At 39.3% G+C, this 12,226-nt stretch overlaps 1 protein-coding gene across 50 annotated transcripts in view; it reads right to left on the bottom strand.

Moving 5' to 3' along the window:
* Positions 1-12,226, bottom strand: part of ANK2 (ankyrin 2) — a 320,751-nt gene that overhangs the window by 34,335 nt on the left and 274,190 nt on the right. For 25 of the 50 annotated variants that reach the window (XM_053403696.1, XM_053403706.1, XM_053403705.1 and 22 more), the window contains 6 exons: positions 11,204-11,239; positions 7,135-7,359; positions 5,408-5,506; positions 4,133-4,287; positions 3,036-3,247; positions 184-388 (listed from right to left, as the gene is read on the bottom strand). In XM_053403696.1, the coding sequence (XP_053259671.1) occupies positions 184-388; positions 3,036-3,247; positions 4,133-4,287; positions 5,408-5,506; positions 7,135-7,359; positions 11,204-11,239 (932 nt within the window). The remainder of the gene's footprint in view (positions 1-183; positions 389-3,035; positions 3,248-4,132; positions 4,288-5,407; positions 5,507-7,134; positions 7,360-11,203; positions 11,240-12,226) is intronic. The other 25 variants (XM_053403733.1, XM_053403711.1, XM_053403738.1 and 22 more) reach the window with 3 other exon arrangements.

Below are 12,226 nucleotides of genomic sequence, written 5' to 3' on the forward strand. Positions count from 1 at the left end.
GACCCATCAGTGCATTTAGAATCATAGAACTGTAGAGTTGGAAGGGACCATGACAGTCATCTAGCCCAACTCGCTGCAATACAGGGATTTATTACCCAACATGGGGCTTGAATCCACAACTTTGAGATTAAGAGTATTATGCTCTACCGACTGAGCTATTCAAGTTACTTCTTATGAGCTTACCTGTTATGCTGCATAGTAGTCTTAGAGTGGGTGCATCACCCCCATATCCATTAATCATCAGATCACTAGAGGCTTTAGGAACAGGAATAGTCATTGTTATTGGCTTATGGAATTTTCTTCTCCTGGGTTCCAATGTGACAATAGGGCTGAATGTGGCTTTGTTGCCTAAAATCTTCTTTACAAGCTCATTGTGCATAGGTTGAGCCTAACCAAAGACATGCACAAAATGAAAGTCTTAATTATTGGTATCTGAACAATCATAACAACATCCTCTTCTTCTCCACAGTGGCCAACTAGATGCCCTTGGCAGGTCCACAATCAGGATGTAAACGCAACAGTCTTCTCTCACTTTTCTTCACAAGTGACTGGTCTGCTGTCTTTGTTTCTGGCAGTAGCATATATTCATCATCATTCGTAGACACTGGGCAATGTCTTCTATGAATTTGACTATATATTTAAAGCTATATAAATCTGATTACCCATTGCACATTCCACGTGCCTCAATTAATTACAATTCCATTTCCTGCTTACTCCTGTCTTCTACCCGCAATTTATTTATTCATTTAAATATTTATAAACCACACTTTCATAAAAGTAAATGTCAGTGTACATCATACAAGAATTACAACAATGAAACGATTAATAAAAGCATCCATAAATACTGGCCAGTGATTTCAAAGGGTTAGGGTCTAAATAACATAATGATTTTTCAGCCTGGGAGCTCCATGGGACCCCCTACTAGCAGGGATTTCCACGGCCTGCCATACTATAGGCTCAGTCCTCCAAAGTCCAACCAAACCTCAGGGGGATGGGGAAACACAATGAGTGCATCAAAGGATTTCAGTGATTGACATGGCGCATTATGGTCCTTAAAGTACTTGCAATCCAAGTTGCTTAAGGCTTTGTGAATTAGCACTAGGGACCTTGAGCCTCACCTGATGGCAAACTGGCAAGTGCTGTCAGCATGCTGCCAGTAGCCTGCTCCTGCATTCTGTACTAGCTTCAGTTTTCAGATCAGATACATGGGTAGCCCCACATAGAGCATATTACAGTAATCAAGTCTTGAGGATATCAGTGCATGGACCACTTTGGTAAGGCTATTACCGCCTTGTTAAGGAATGCAATTAATGGGTTAATACTCTATGAGCCAGCAGAGATGACTCAATGCACCTGCAGGCATCTTGAGATTCTCTTATCTGTGTTACTGGGCAGATTTGACAAGTATCTTTGTGTATAAAAGGGCTACAGTCTGCTGTGTGGGTTGTGGTAGGAGACCGCAAGAATTGCGGAAGGCTGTCTGTTGGAACTATGGATTTGAGTGAAGACTTTTTGAAGAGATTTTGGACCTCCAGTGACAGAGATGGCTCAAGATGTACCTTGCACACCTGTTCCTTCAGAGGGACTTCAACCCCAACCAGAACAGACAATTGCTATTAGCGCTAAAGGCTGCTCCCAGTGCAAATATCCATCGGAATCATAGATTACCAAGCCTTCTATGTCCTTAGAGAGGTTGCCACAGAGCTCCTGGGGAAACCCAAGCTCCTTCTGAGAATTCTTTGAAAAATCTTCAAGCCCATTCAGAGATGGGATGAGGTCACCATTCTCTAGCAAGCAGATGAGTGACAAATTGGACACAGCTTTATATTTTTACATAATCTGGGAATCATAAAGTGCTTTATGAACATTTAACTAATCAAACCTTTCATCATAACTTCAAAGCATTCAATGCAAGTTCGCAAAGCCTACCACTTCCAATTTATTTGTAAATTAGACCAGAAATATGGAACTCTAATCACAGTTGTGAAAAGAGGTTAATTGGAAGAAATGGAAGTTAAATTACTTGCTGAATGTAGACTGACAGAGTCATAGTTAGTGAACTCACAACTTTTATTCATCTGCTTTAAACTCAAAATATCTTTAATTTACTGTGGCAGTCTTTTAGATAAAGCAATATTTGCAATGAAACTGTTCAGTAGCTTCTGTTATTATTTTCTCTGAATAAAATAGATACCATTCCAGCCAGCTCCATACACCCAGCTCATTCCTTCACTCCTACTTCTCTTCTCCTTTAGCATAAGTGGGAATACATAGCTGGAAACGTCAGTTAACCATTGCTTCTTGTTATGTGTAAAGCAAGAACTATGCTTAGCAGCTTCCAAATAAACGAGCATTCAAAAGCTAACTTTAAACATGGCTCCATCTCCTAGTTTATTTGGAAGCCATTAAGCAGTATCTCAGTTATGTCATAACAAGAAGCAATTGTTAACAGTGGCTTCTGGGCTGGTTTCCCTGCTCAAGTGAAGGTAGGTGCGAAGGAACTGTTGCAGATTCATTGAGTACATGCATATCCTGGTTTATAAAGGCAGGAATCGTTTGTGCAAAGATAACCAGCGGCCTCCAGAGAAACGAGGGTTGTTTCTGAAATTCTGAATTACCTACTGTGACTTCTCAAATGGGAGCCAACGCTTTAGTAATTCTCCATTGATGTTGCTTTTTTATTTTCAAATTTTGTACAGAATAGCGTGCAAGCATAGTAAGACACTGCCAAATGGATACCAGTGTGCACATCTGCAAAAAGGATCTAAACGCAATCATATGTGTGATTGCATCAATGTGGTTCTTTGTTTGTTTTGTAAAGTTTTATCAACGTGCATGTCTGTTCTGATTAACTGTAGGAAGGAACCAGAGGTCCAGAAATAGTTTTATTAATTCTTCTAGCTACTGGAATTCAGGGGGAGTGACATACAGGAAAGAAACCAGATAAATAATTAAAAATGGAATGAAGAAACTCCTCTCATCAACAGAAATGCTGCCAGTTAGATAATGTAAAGCCTTGTCCTCATTTCTCTTACCTGCAGACCAACACGAATTCGCTTGGTTAGTGCTCCCTCTGGAAAGACAGCCTGCACTTGAGGTACTACTGTACTGCTTAGCACACCACCCTCGGGTCCAATGAGGTTACTGTCTTGTTTGACTCGGGACACCACTGCAAAGTACTGTGGGAAGTCCCGAGTGATGATACGACAAATGCGTTTCTTCTCCAGCTCTTCTGGTGTGTCAAGGACTAAGTAAAAAGAGACCATAGTTAAACCATAATTATTTTCTACAGTAATCATATATATATATATATATATATATATATATATATATATATATATATAACTTTTCAGATCGTGCATTGACCAGCCAAAGTAAACCCTCAAAGCTATAAAATTCAAAAGTTACTTCATGCTACTCCTAATGGCCAGTTTTCAACCCAACCCAACACCTACTTCACTAATTTTCTAGAGTTTAGATGTCTCTATGACTACAGAAAGATTTGTGATCTCTACATTCAGACTATGTTCATCTTCCTTATTTGCCACTATGGCCTTACTATTGAATGTAAATGTGGTTGGCAAAGACCACACAATGTGTTAGGATTGCTATTAAAGGGTTTCTTCAGATTTTTGCAGTTTTGTCCAGAATAACAAATCTGTATCATCAAAAACTTCATGTCACTTGGATACCCAAATAGATCTTTCACTTAGCGCAGGGAGATTTGACCACAAATTCGCAAAAATGGGGAAATATTAGTGAGAATTCACGAAGCTGCTGGTAAATGTGTTTGTCTTACCCATGAGTCATTTTAAACTGTTCTGACTTACAGAAAGAAGGCAAACGCCACAAGTTTTGATGTTCTATTTGTCTTTTCTACTTGTTCCATCATATGCCAGGTTAACAGACCGAATGGTCTTGCACACAAATATTCATTGGCCACATGTCATTGTACATGTCAGCTCGGTGGAGAGTTAGCCACACAGAAACTACATATAGCAAATATGCATAGCAAATGCATGCAGTAATCTATTTGTGGTTGCAGAATAATGTTTTTATTTATTTTTTAAGTTCATTATCATTTCCTTTCTGTGGCTTTCAGGCTTTTCTCCTTTCTTAGCACACTGTGTACCTTCATCCATCCCGTTTAGGATTTCATTCAGCTCATCCTCTGTAAATTCACAGAAATGCTCCTTCCAGTTGTCTCCATTCTCACTGCGCAGGATCACCAGCTCCCTTTCTTTACCACGTAAAGCCGCAAAGTGAGGAATCTCGACAATCACAGGCCTATTACAGCAACACAGCACGTTAAAGGACTGTGCCAAATGGGCAGCAAATCAATACAAGTTTTCTCAGTCTGTTACAAAGTGACCTGGAATACGGCCGGCTTCTTTGCCATTCCTGGATACGATCCTGAAAAAAGCATACTAGAACCACTTTGGCATTATATAGCTTGTTGTTAGGACCAGTGAGCAATGTACTCCCACTTTTTTTATATATAAATAAAAATCACACAGCATCTATGGTACTTGCCAAAGCAGCAGGGGCTGGCATTGGGGCTGTAGAATTATAATCTGGAATGAATAAAGCCCACACATTTGAAACTTGTTTTGATGTGTGGAATCCTGTGCAATCACATTTATCATGCAGAATCTACTGTTATCTATGTATATACATATATGGACACATTAAAGAAAAAATATGATTTATAGGAGAATACAAATCTATTTAAGAAACAGGCCACATCTGTCATCAATCTGCATTGATTTTATATTGGCTCTTTGTTTCAGTTGACATTTTCCAGACTCCTAATTTATAGTGAAAATGATTATTCTATATTAATCTACAAGCGCAAAATCAAATTTCTGCTCATTGTGCCCATATTGTATATATGTTTCATCATAACTTGTGATTCCCGTTTTTGCAAAAACTATAAATACATTTGTGTATCAATAGTCTCACAATAATAACTGAATTACATAGGCCATCTTGTATATATCATGCTAAGTTCTATGTTATATCCAATATATAACATATCAGCGTTGTGTTGGTGACAATAGAGGCAAAATATTGTACAGTAGATTCCTACAGTTCCAGTCCAGGTTGCTTTGCGACAGACGTCAAGCACACAACAGCTATAACAACTGTTACATTTCACAGCTAGGAAGTTCTCATGCTAAATCATAAGTGGAGTTCAAGGAACTTTAAGAAAAGGTACAAACATATCACCAAAACAAAAACCACATACCACAAGGGCTGGAAAATGGTCCACTAAAGGTTAGGTAAATACAGAATTTAAAATCATAGAAAGGGACAATGTCATGGGCACAATGACATAAAAATAATATTGCAGAAGGAGAAGAATGGGAAGGCCAGCATCCATCAATTTGTTTTAAGTCTCTCCTACCCAAGAAATTTGGTCCCTGGAGGCCCCAGCTGAAGGATTCGGCTGACCAAACTTTCTCCCTCATTAAGTGGGGGAGGAGCCGTAGGCAGGTGAAGTTTACTGAGTACATCCAAAGCAGCAGTGAAAGAAAGAAAATAAATAAGCTTTATGTATTTTGTTTTCCAAAACCCCAGTGCACTGTCTGCTCAAGAGTGGAATTAGGCTGTACACTGAACAGGTTTCTGCCTTGATTTGTTTAGGTATGCCCCACTGATCCTGATAATTCATAAAAAGAGCTCCCCAGAATTTTGCAACCTTATCTTGTCCTCAGTAGGTTCAGTGGTATGCTAGCCTTGCTTCTAATATTAATGGGAGCAAAATCCAGTCTTCAGGACTTATGAGCAAATGAATTAATGTAAGGCTTGGCTTGGCAGGAAGTGTTCAGTGACTTTGATTTCACTGCCAGGACGCCACTCAGGAAAGTGCCAGCGGTGTAAGACATGCCCTTGAGAAATGGTATGTAAACTCTTAGTACATGTGAGTTTCCATAGACATTCCCCACTAGGCTGAAAGGGTAGGGGGGAAACCAAAAGTTGTTGAGTTTACTGTGAGTGTATTGGAAGGAGGAGAAACAGGTAGATAGAGGAAGAGAAGAACTGAAAATACAAAATGTGACAGCAAAGGCTTTCCTTAGTTTGGGTTTGATGCTTTTCTTTAAACAATTTTCTAGTATTGAAGGGCGCTTTCGTAAACCCTAAAAGCAACCCTTTTATCACAGATGTGCATCTACCCATCTTTTCAGGCTTAGGAATCTTCTAGTTCCTCTATTGAAACACAGCAACAACAAAATAATGAGTTAAATGGTTGATGGTTTTTCCTCCTATGCTGCATTTTAGAGATACATCCCATTCTTTCCCCAAACCCCATTCTCCAGAACTAAATGTTAGTTAAGATAACTGGCTGAAAGTCTAGGGACTACAGGGCCTTAAATTTGCTTCACGCTGGATTTACGCTGTTCCTTTGACATCTTCATCCTTTTATCCGTTTTCAGCTGAAGCCATTCGCTCTAAGCAGAGGGGGGTTTCCTTTGATCATCCATTTTTGGATGCCACCATCGGTAAGGGAAATTGCTGATAAAATAAAAGTGTTGAAAACTGCTGGTTTCAGCAGAAAATTGCTAAAACAAGTGCAGCACGTCTGATCTTTCTGTGGGGTACTGCAGTAGAAGGAATAAAATGCAGCCCCAGAAAAATCATAGGTTTGTGCTTCCCAGGCAGTCCCAATTACTGAGAAAATATCCACTGAGAGAACACAAGTCCCCCTTGAAAGCAGCTTTAGCTTTTCTTGAATCTTTCAATAGATGTTATATTTACATTTGCAACATTTGTGCTATTTTCATTTTACCCTTAAAAGCGAATATGTAATTAATTGACTGCAATCACGAAACGATTTCTGCTTTAAAAGCCCAGCGTGGATTAAACAGACTTATTCCAGGAAGCACACTAAACCTTGAGTTGTAGCTACTGGTGCTTTAAATAAGGGGAAAAAACAAAACAAGCTAATTGAATTATTGCTGGCCTAACAGTGTTGCGCTTTTCACTGCAGAGCCCATCAGCATAAAATAAATCAGATACAACGTTTTCACTTCGAGCACTGAAGTGCTGAGCCACCCCAGAGTAGATCACAAAACGAAACCATCTTTGTCATGTTTTTTAAAATTATCTTGGATAATTAAAAAAAATTCTTACCCAAGAAACTGAGCACCAGAAGGCCCAACTTCAATTAAACGGCTAGCCAGACCTTCTCCTTCCACCATTGGAGGCATTGTGGCCAGTCTATGACGTTTGACCAACCGGCAGGTAACTCGTGTTGGAGCAGTGCACTTCCGGGGTGGAATAATTATTCGAAGTCCATTGTGTCTGCAACCCCGCATAGCACCACCTCGAGCATCCACCATGAAACTGACGAGGAAACTGAAAATTGGGAGAAATAATGCAATCTGATTTGGAAGTCAATCATAATGTTTGTTATTAAATGTCCATTCTTACTGGCTTGTGTCAACCAAAATTATGTGTTGTGTGCTACCCTATATCCACAGCTTTACATATTAATTGCAATGAAGTAGGTGTGACTATTACTGTATCTCTTTTCAGTAATAATATAAATAGTAATCAGACCTAAGAAGATAACATATATGTATACTCATAACAGTTAAGAGAAATGCAGAGAGACATGATGTGTATTCCTCAGCCTGTAAATATCTCATTTCAACGGGTTGCGTTAAGCAACTGCCCACAAAATTGCACTCATGGTTGGCTGTGCTGGTTTGTATATGTCCATCAGCAACACAGTAAAATAAGATTAGGAATAACACTGAATAAAAATAGTATTCGGATACTCGGAGATTACATAATTACTGTAAATAAGAAGTCCATTTCAATTTTTGTAAATTTTGTATCTAGCGATTGAAATGAGTAAAGATTCTAGGACAGCAGGCCAGATCCTTATCTGAACCTAGCCTTGTGGGCCAAATTTGACAGTAGGCAGGGCCCATTTCACATCTCAATGATACCATGCCAGCTGATTGAGCACTTGGAAGTCCCTAAACTGTGGGACTCCAAACCAACATGCAGAGCTTGCGAAGAGTCTGACATTTTCACTTTACCACCTCTCAGCTAATAGGTGGTAGAGGCAAGGCCAGCTTTCTACAGGAGTTGGCCATGTGAGAAAGTTCCCTGCAGGGAGCTGACTCGCACACCCTATCTGGCAGGCTTTGGTTTTACTGCACATCAGCTGATGGAGGGCAGAGCTGGAACCTGCCTTGCCAACGCGCAATCAGGTCCACACTTTAAGTTGTGCATTGACAGCGGTGTCTCTACCTGTCCCACAATGCAGTCACATATAATGCCAGATGTGGGGTAGTGGGCACGAGTCAGGGGAAATGGCCTTGCAGGCTATATTCGAACCCCTGGCAGGCAAAGTGGGGTCAGAGGGTGCATAAGATCTATAAGACCTTGATTTGTGTTCATAAAAAGTGTGAATGAAAGCAAGCAAATTGCTGGCATTCTTTAACAGCTGGTAAGATCCCCACCAAATGGTTAAGGAAATGTAAAATGGGCTGAAATTGGTGAGAAAATGCCAACACTATTTTCCCTTCCCAGTTTTCTCTAATGTTGCTTCCCCTTGTTTCCTGCTTTCTCCCATCCTCAGTCCCTTGAAGCAAAATTGCATCCTTTAATACCTTATACAAATGTTTACATCACTCTTCACAATCAGAACCTTTCCCCAGTGAGATCTGCATGCAGTTATAACAACCCTCCAAGCTAATGGGTGATAATTAGGAGACACGATTTGCCATCCTGAAACATGCCATGCGCCCTGCATCTTCCCTATTTCACCTCTCTAAGGCTGTCAATACTTTTTCCCAGCAGGGTTCTTGCCCCTCAACATCTTCATGAAAAGGAGATGAGACATTATGGAACATCCAGCTACAGCGACAGAAATTATTTCACCTTCCGGATTTTCATTTTTGGGGTACATCTCTTAAAAACACACACACAAAGTTGGCAACTCTATTTCCTACAGAGAGTGTTCAGTGTGGTGATTCTGCCACAGTCTACAAATTGTTTGTATGCCTCTGGTCTAAATGTGCAAATGTGCTATTTCTTAAGAGATGGAGCTTCTTGGTTTTAACAGGATAATGACATAATTCAGGATGCTATTTACACACATTCTCTCTGGGCTGTTTCAGTTAGATAGCATTGAATCTTGAGTTTCAGTTTCCCTCCTACCAGCACTTATGGGTTGATTTTTCCTTTCTTAATTCAAAGGTATGTACTTGTTTTCATAATAATTTAATATGTAAATATATTATTCCTTCTAAGAGTAAAACATTATTCTGTGTATGTGTCATAGGCCAGATGATGCAATGAAAACTGCAGACATTCTGGTTCTCCCTAAACATTCTCTTTGGAGTGATCCCTAAACATTTCAGAATAATTACTACAAGGTCACACTTTATATGCACTAATATAAATATAATTCATAATAATTTATTATATGCAACCAAATTTCATAAAGCCATGGAATATCATTTTTTGATAGAAGGATAAATAATTATTTTGAATAACTCAACCCTACGTCAAAAAATGATATAAACAGCAGGAAGGGTCATGCAAAACTTTTTCAGGGAGGTTTAATTTCAAATGCACAGAACTTGCTTTCATCTGTAAACCTCTGCTCTTACAAGAAAAGAAACTATATCAAATATGATAGTACACATCTCTCACTCACTCTCTCACTCACACACACACACACGCACAGGGCTTATCCAGTTGGCCCCTTATGCTCCCATGACGTAACAGAAAGACTGTCCATGGAGATATGATAGCAAAAAACTTGCAGAGCTGTACTCATAGTAGGCAACGGGAAGGTTGTGGCATCTATGGATAATTATAAATTGGATGTTTATGTTTGCATAGCATCCAGCTAGGGGTCAGAAGAGGCTAGACACTGCTTTTAGCCCACTTCTCATTCTTTCTTCTTACATACTACCAGCCCAGAAGATGATCCTGACGGTTAGCTTTCTCCTCCTTAGTTTCACCATTGCCTTTGTAGAACTCAACAGGGAGGAGGATGGGGAGAAAACTAGAATTAGTTGGATCTGGCTGCCATCACCTCTAGCAACTGCCTTCTGTCCTACCAGCCCCAGTAGGCTGGGAGTCCTGTAGTCACACCAGAGCAAATGAAACTATGGTTGTAGTCTTTTTACTAATGAAAACAGGCAAAAGAGACAGCATGCTACACACAAAGGATTCAGATATGCTGGTACATTTGAATTAGTTGGTTAAACAGGCAGGCAGACATGCTTCTCATCACCCAGTTGGAAACAACAGCCCTAAATAGCCTACATCCACCACAGCCTCACACAGGAGGCCTTCAAATTGGGATTACCATTTGATGCAGGGAAACAAGGAGATAGCAGCAGACAGTTAGTCACAGTGAGGAATATTAGATACAAAACAGCTTGATCAGGTTGCTTCAGCATTTTTATCAAGTTTGCAAATAAAAATAACGCAGCAAAATAGTTGTGCTGCATTTTAGAGGGACAGCAAAAAACTAAGAGACCAATCAAACACCTACTTAAAGTTAGTGGGCATGTTTCTCCTTGCATGAAGGCTACTGAATAGAATTCAAAATGTTCTTTGAGAAAGTAAGGACAGATTTTCTCTGGATAAAGGGTACTGCCTACATTTATCTGCATTTAGTTATGCATGATAATGTTCCTTAAACTTCAAATAATGTATGCATTTTTAATTACATGAAGGATTTCAACTCAAGACTTGATGGCTCCAGGCATCTGCAATATAGTTACAACACACTATGTATCTGAATTTATTGAAGAAAATCTGAAATAGAGCTAACGATTTGTAATGCACAATTCTAATTGTAGACTGAATTTTGTTCATGTAAAAATATTGCAAGCCTAGGCACTGCTTTTAAATTTTTCCAGTTACTTTAGGTATCCAATTAATAATTGCTTACAATATTTTTGTGAGGCAGGGAGTGTGGGATAAAAGGATTGCATATGACAAGATTTTGGAGGTTTCTTGCGGGGAGACAATGTATTTCCTTTGTACTCTTCAAAATGTAGGATGTTAACGTATTCAACGGACAGGCAGAAATCTTTCTCCTATACTAAGCAATGAATGGTATCAATGCACCAGAGCATCCTGAAGTGAATAAACGAAAAGGATGACAGAAGAAGGAAGGCAAAAGGAAGGCAAGTATTAAAAATGAAATTATATATAAGTTCACCTGCTGTTGTCATGGTCAAAACATGGAGATGAACGGCTGCAACAGTAGCAAAACAAAAAAAGAGTGGATGAATAAATGAAATAAAAGGAGGAAGAGAAGCTGTTTTAACCTACAAATGGAGAGATGTAAAGTGAATATGTAAACACAGATTACAGAGAGAATATATATATATAGGTGCAAAGATTAATGAAACAGGATGTCCCTCTCTGATCTCTGCTGATTGGGGGGGGGGGGACTCAAGCCCTCATTGCAAATTTATTCCACCTCCAAAAAATATGGAGGCCACATAGAAACACTTGCCTGTATCAGTGTTCCAGGCAGCTCCATATGTGTGCAGATGTATAAATAGCAGGGAACAGTTGTGCTTTAATGCATCTAGTTCATGGGCAACTGCATATGGAAATAGCCTCTTCAATGTTATATCTTCCATATGAAACAGTTAAGAGCTTTTCAGTGGTCTCCATATGGCAGGCTATAAAGCTTTAATCCAAAGGTAGCCAACATGGTGCCTTCCAAATGTTGTCGGATTATAATTCCCATTATAACTAGCCACTGGCTATGCTGGTTGGGAGTTACTTTAACTATATTGAGAAGGCAACACACTGGCTATCCCTGTTTTAATCGGTCATCAGGTACTTGGAATGGACAAATGAGTTCTCTAGAAACTCATGGGCTAAAATAAACCAACAACAGCTGCAGCACAAATTGGGTGTCAAACTCCTAACACTGAACATAGTACCACACAATTCTGAATTCACTGCACAATCCTATGTATATATACTCAGAAGTAAGCAACACTGCATTCAATTGGGCTTATTTCCAGGAAAACACTATAGCATCACAGTCTTGGTTATATATCATTGAAATTTAATTCTACTGAGAAATCGTTAACATTAAATGCATTGAGCATTGATGTCAGTGATGTATTGTTATGATGGACCCATCTTCACTCTTAGCTGCCTTTTTTCATTCCTGCCTCCTTGAAAAAAAAAGGATGCTGATTATCATTGAATTGGCCAATAT

Source organism: Podarcis raffonei, chromosome 9, assembly GCF_027172205.1.
Source record: "Podarcis raffonei isolate rPodRaf1 chromosome 9, rPodRaf1.pri, whole genome shotgun sequence".
In the NCBI taxonomy this organism is placed as follows: Eukaryota; Metazoa; Chordata; class Lepidosauria; order Squamata; family Lacertidae; genus Podarcis; species Podarcis raffonei.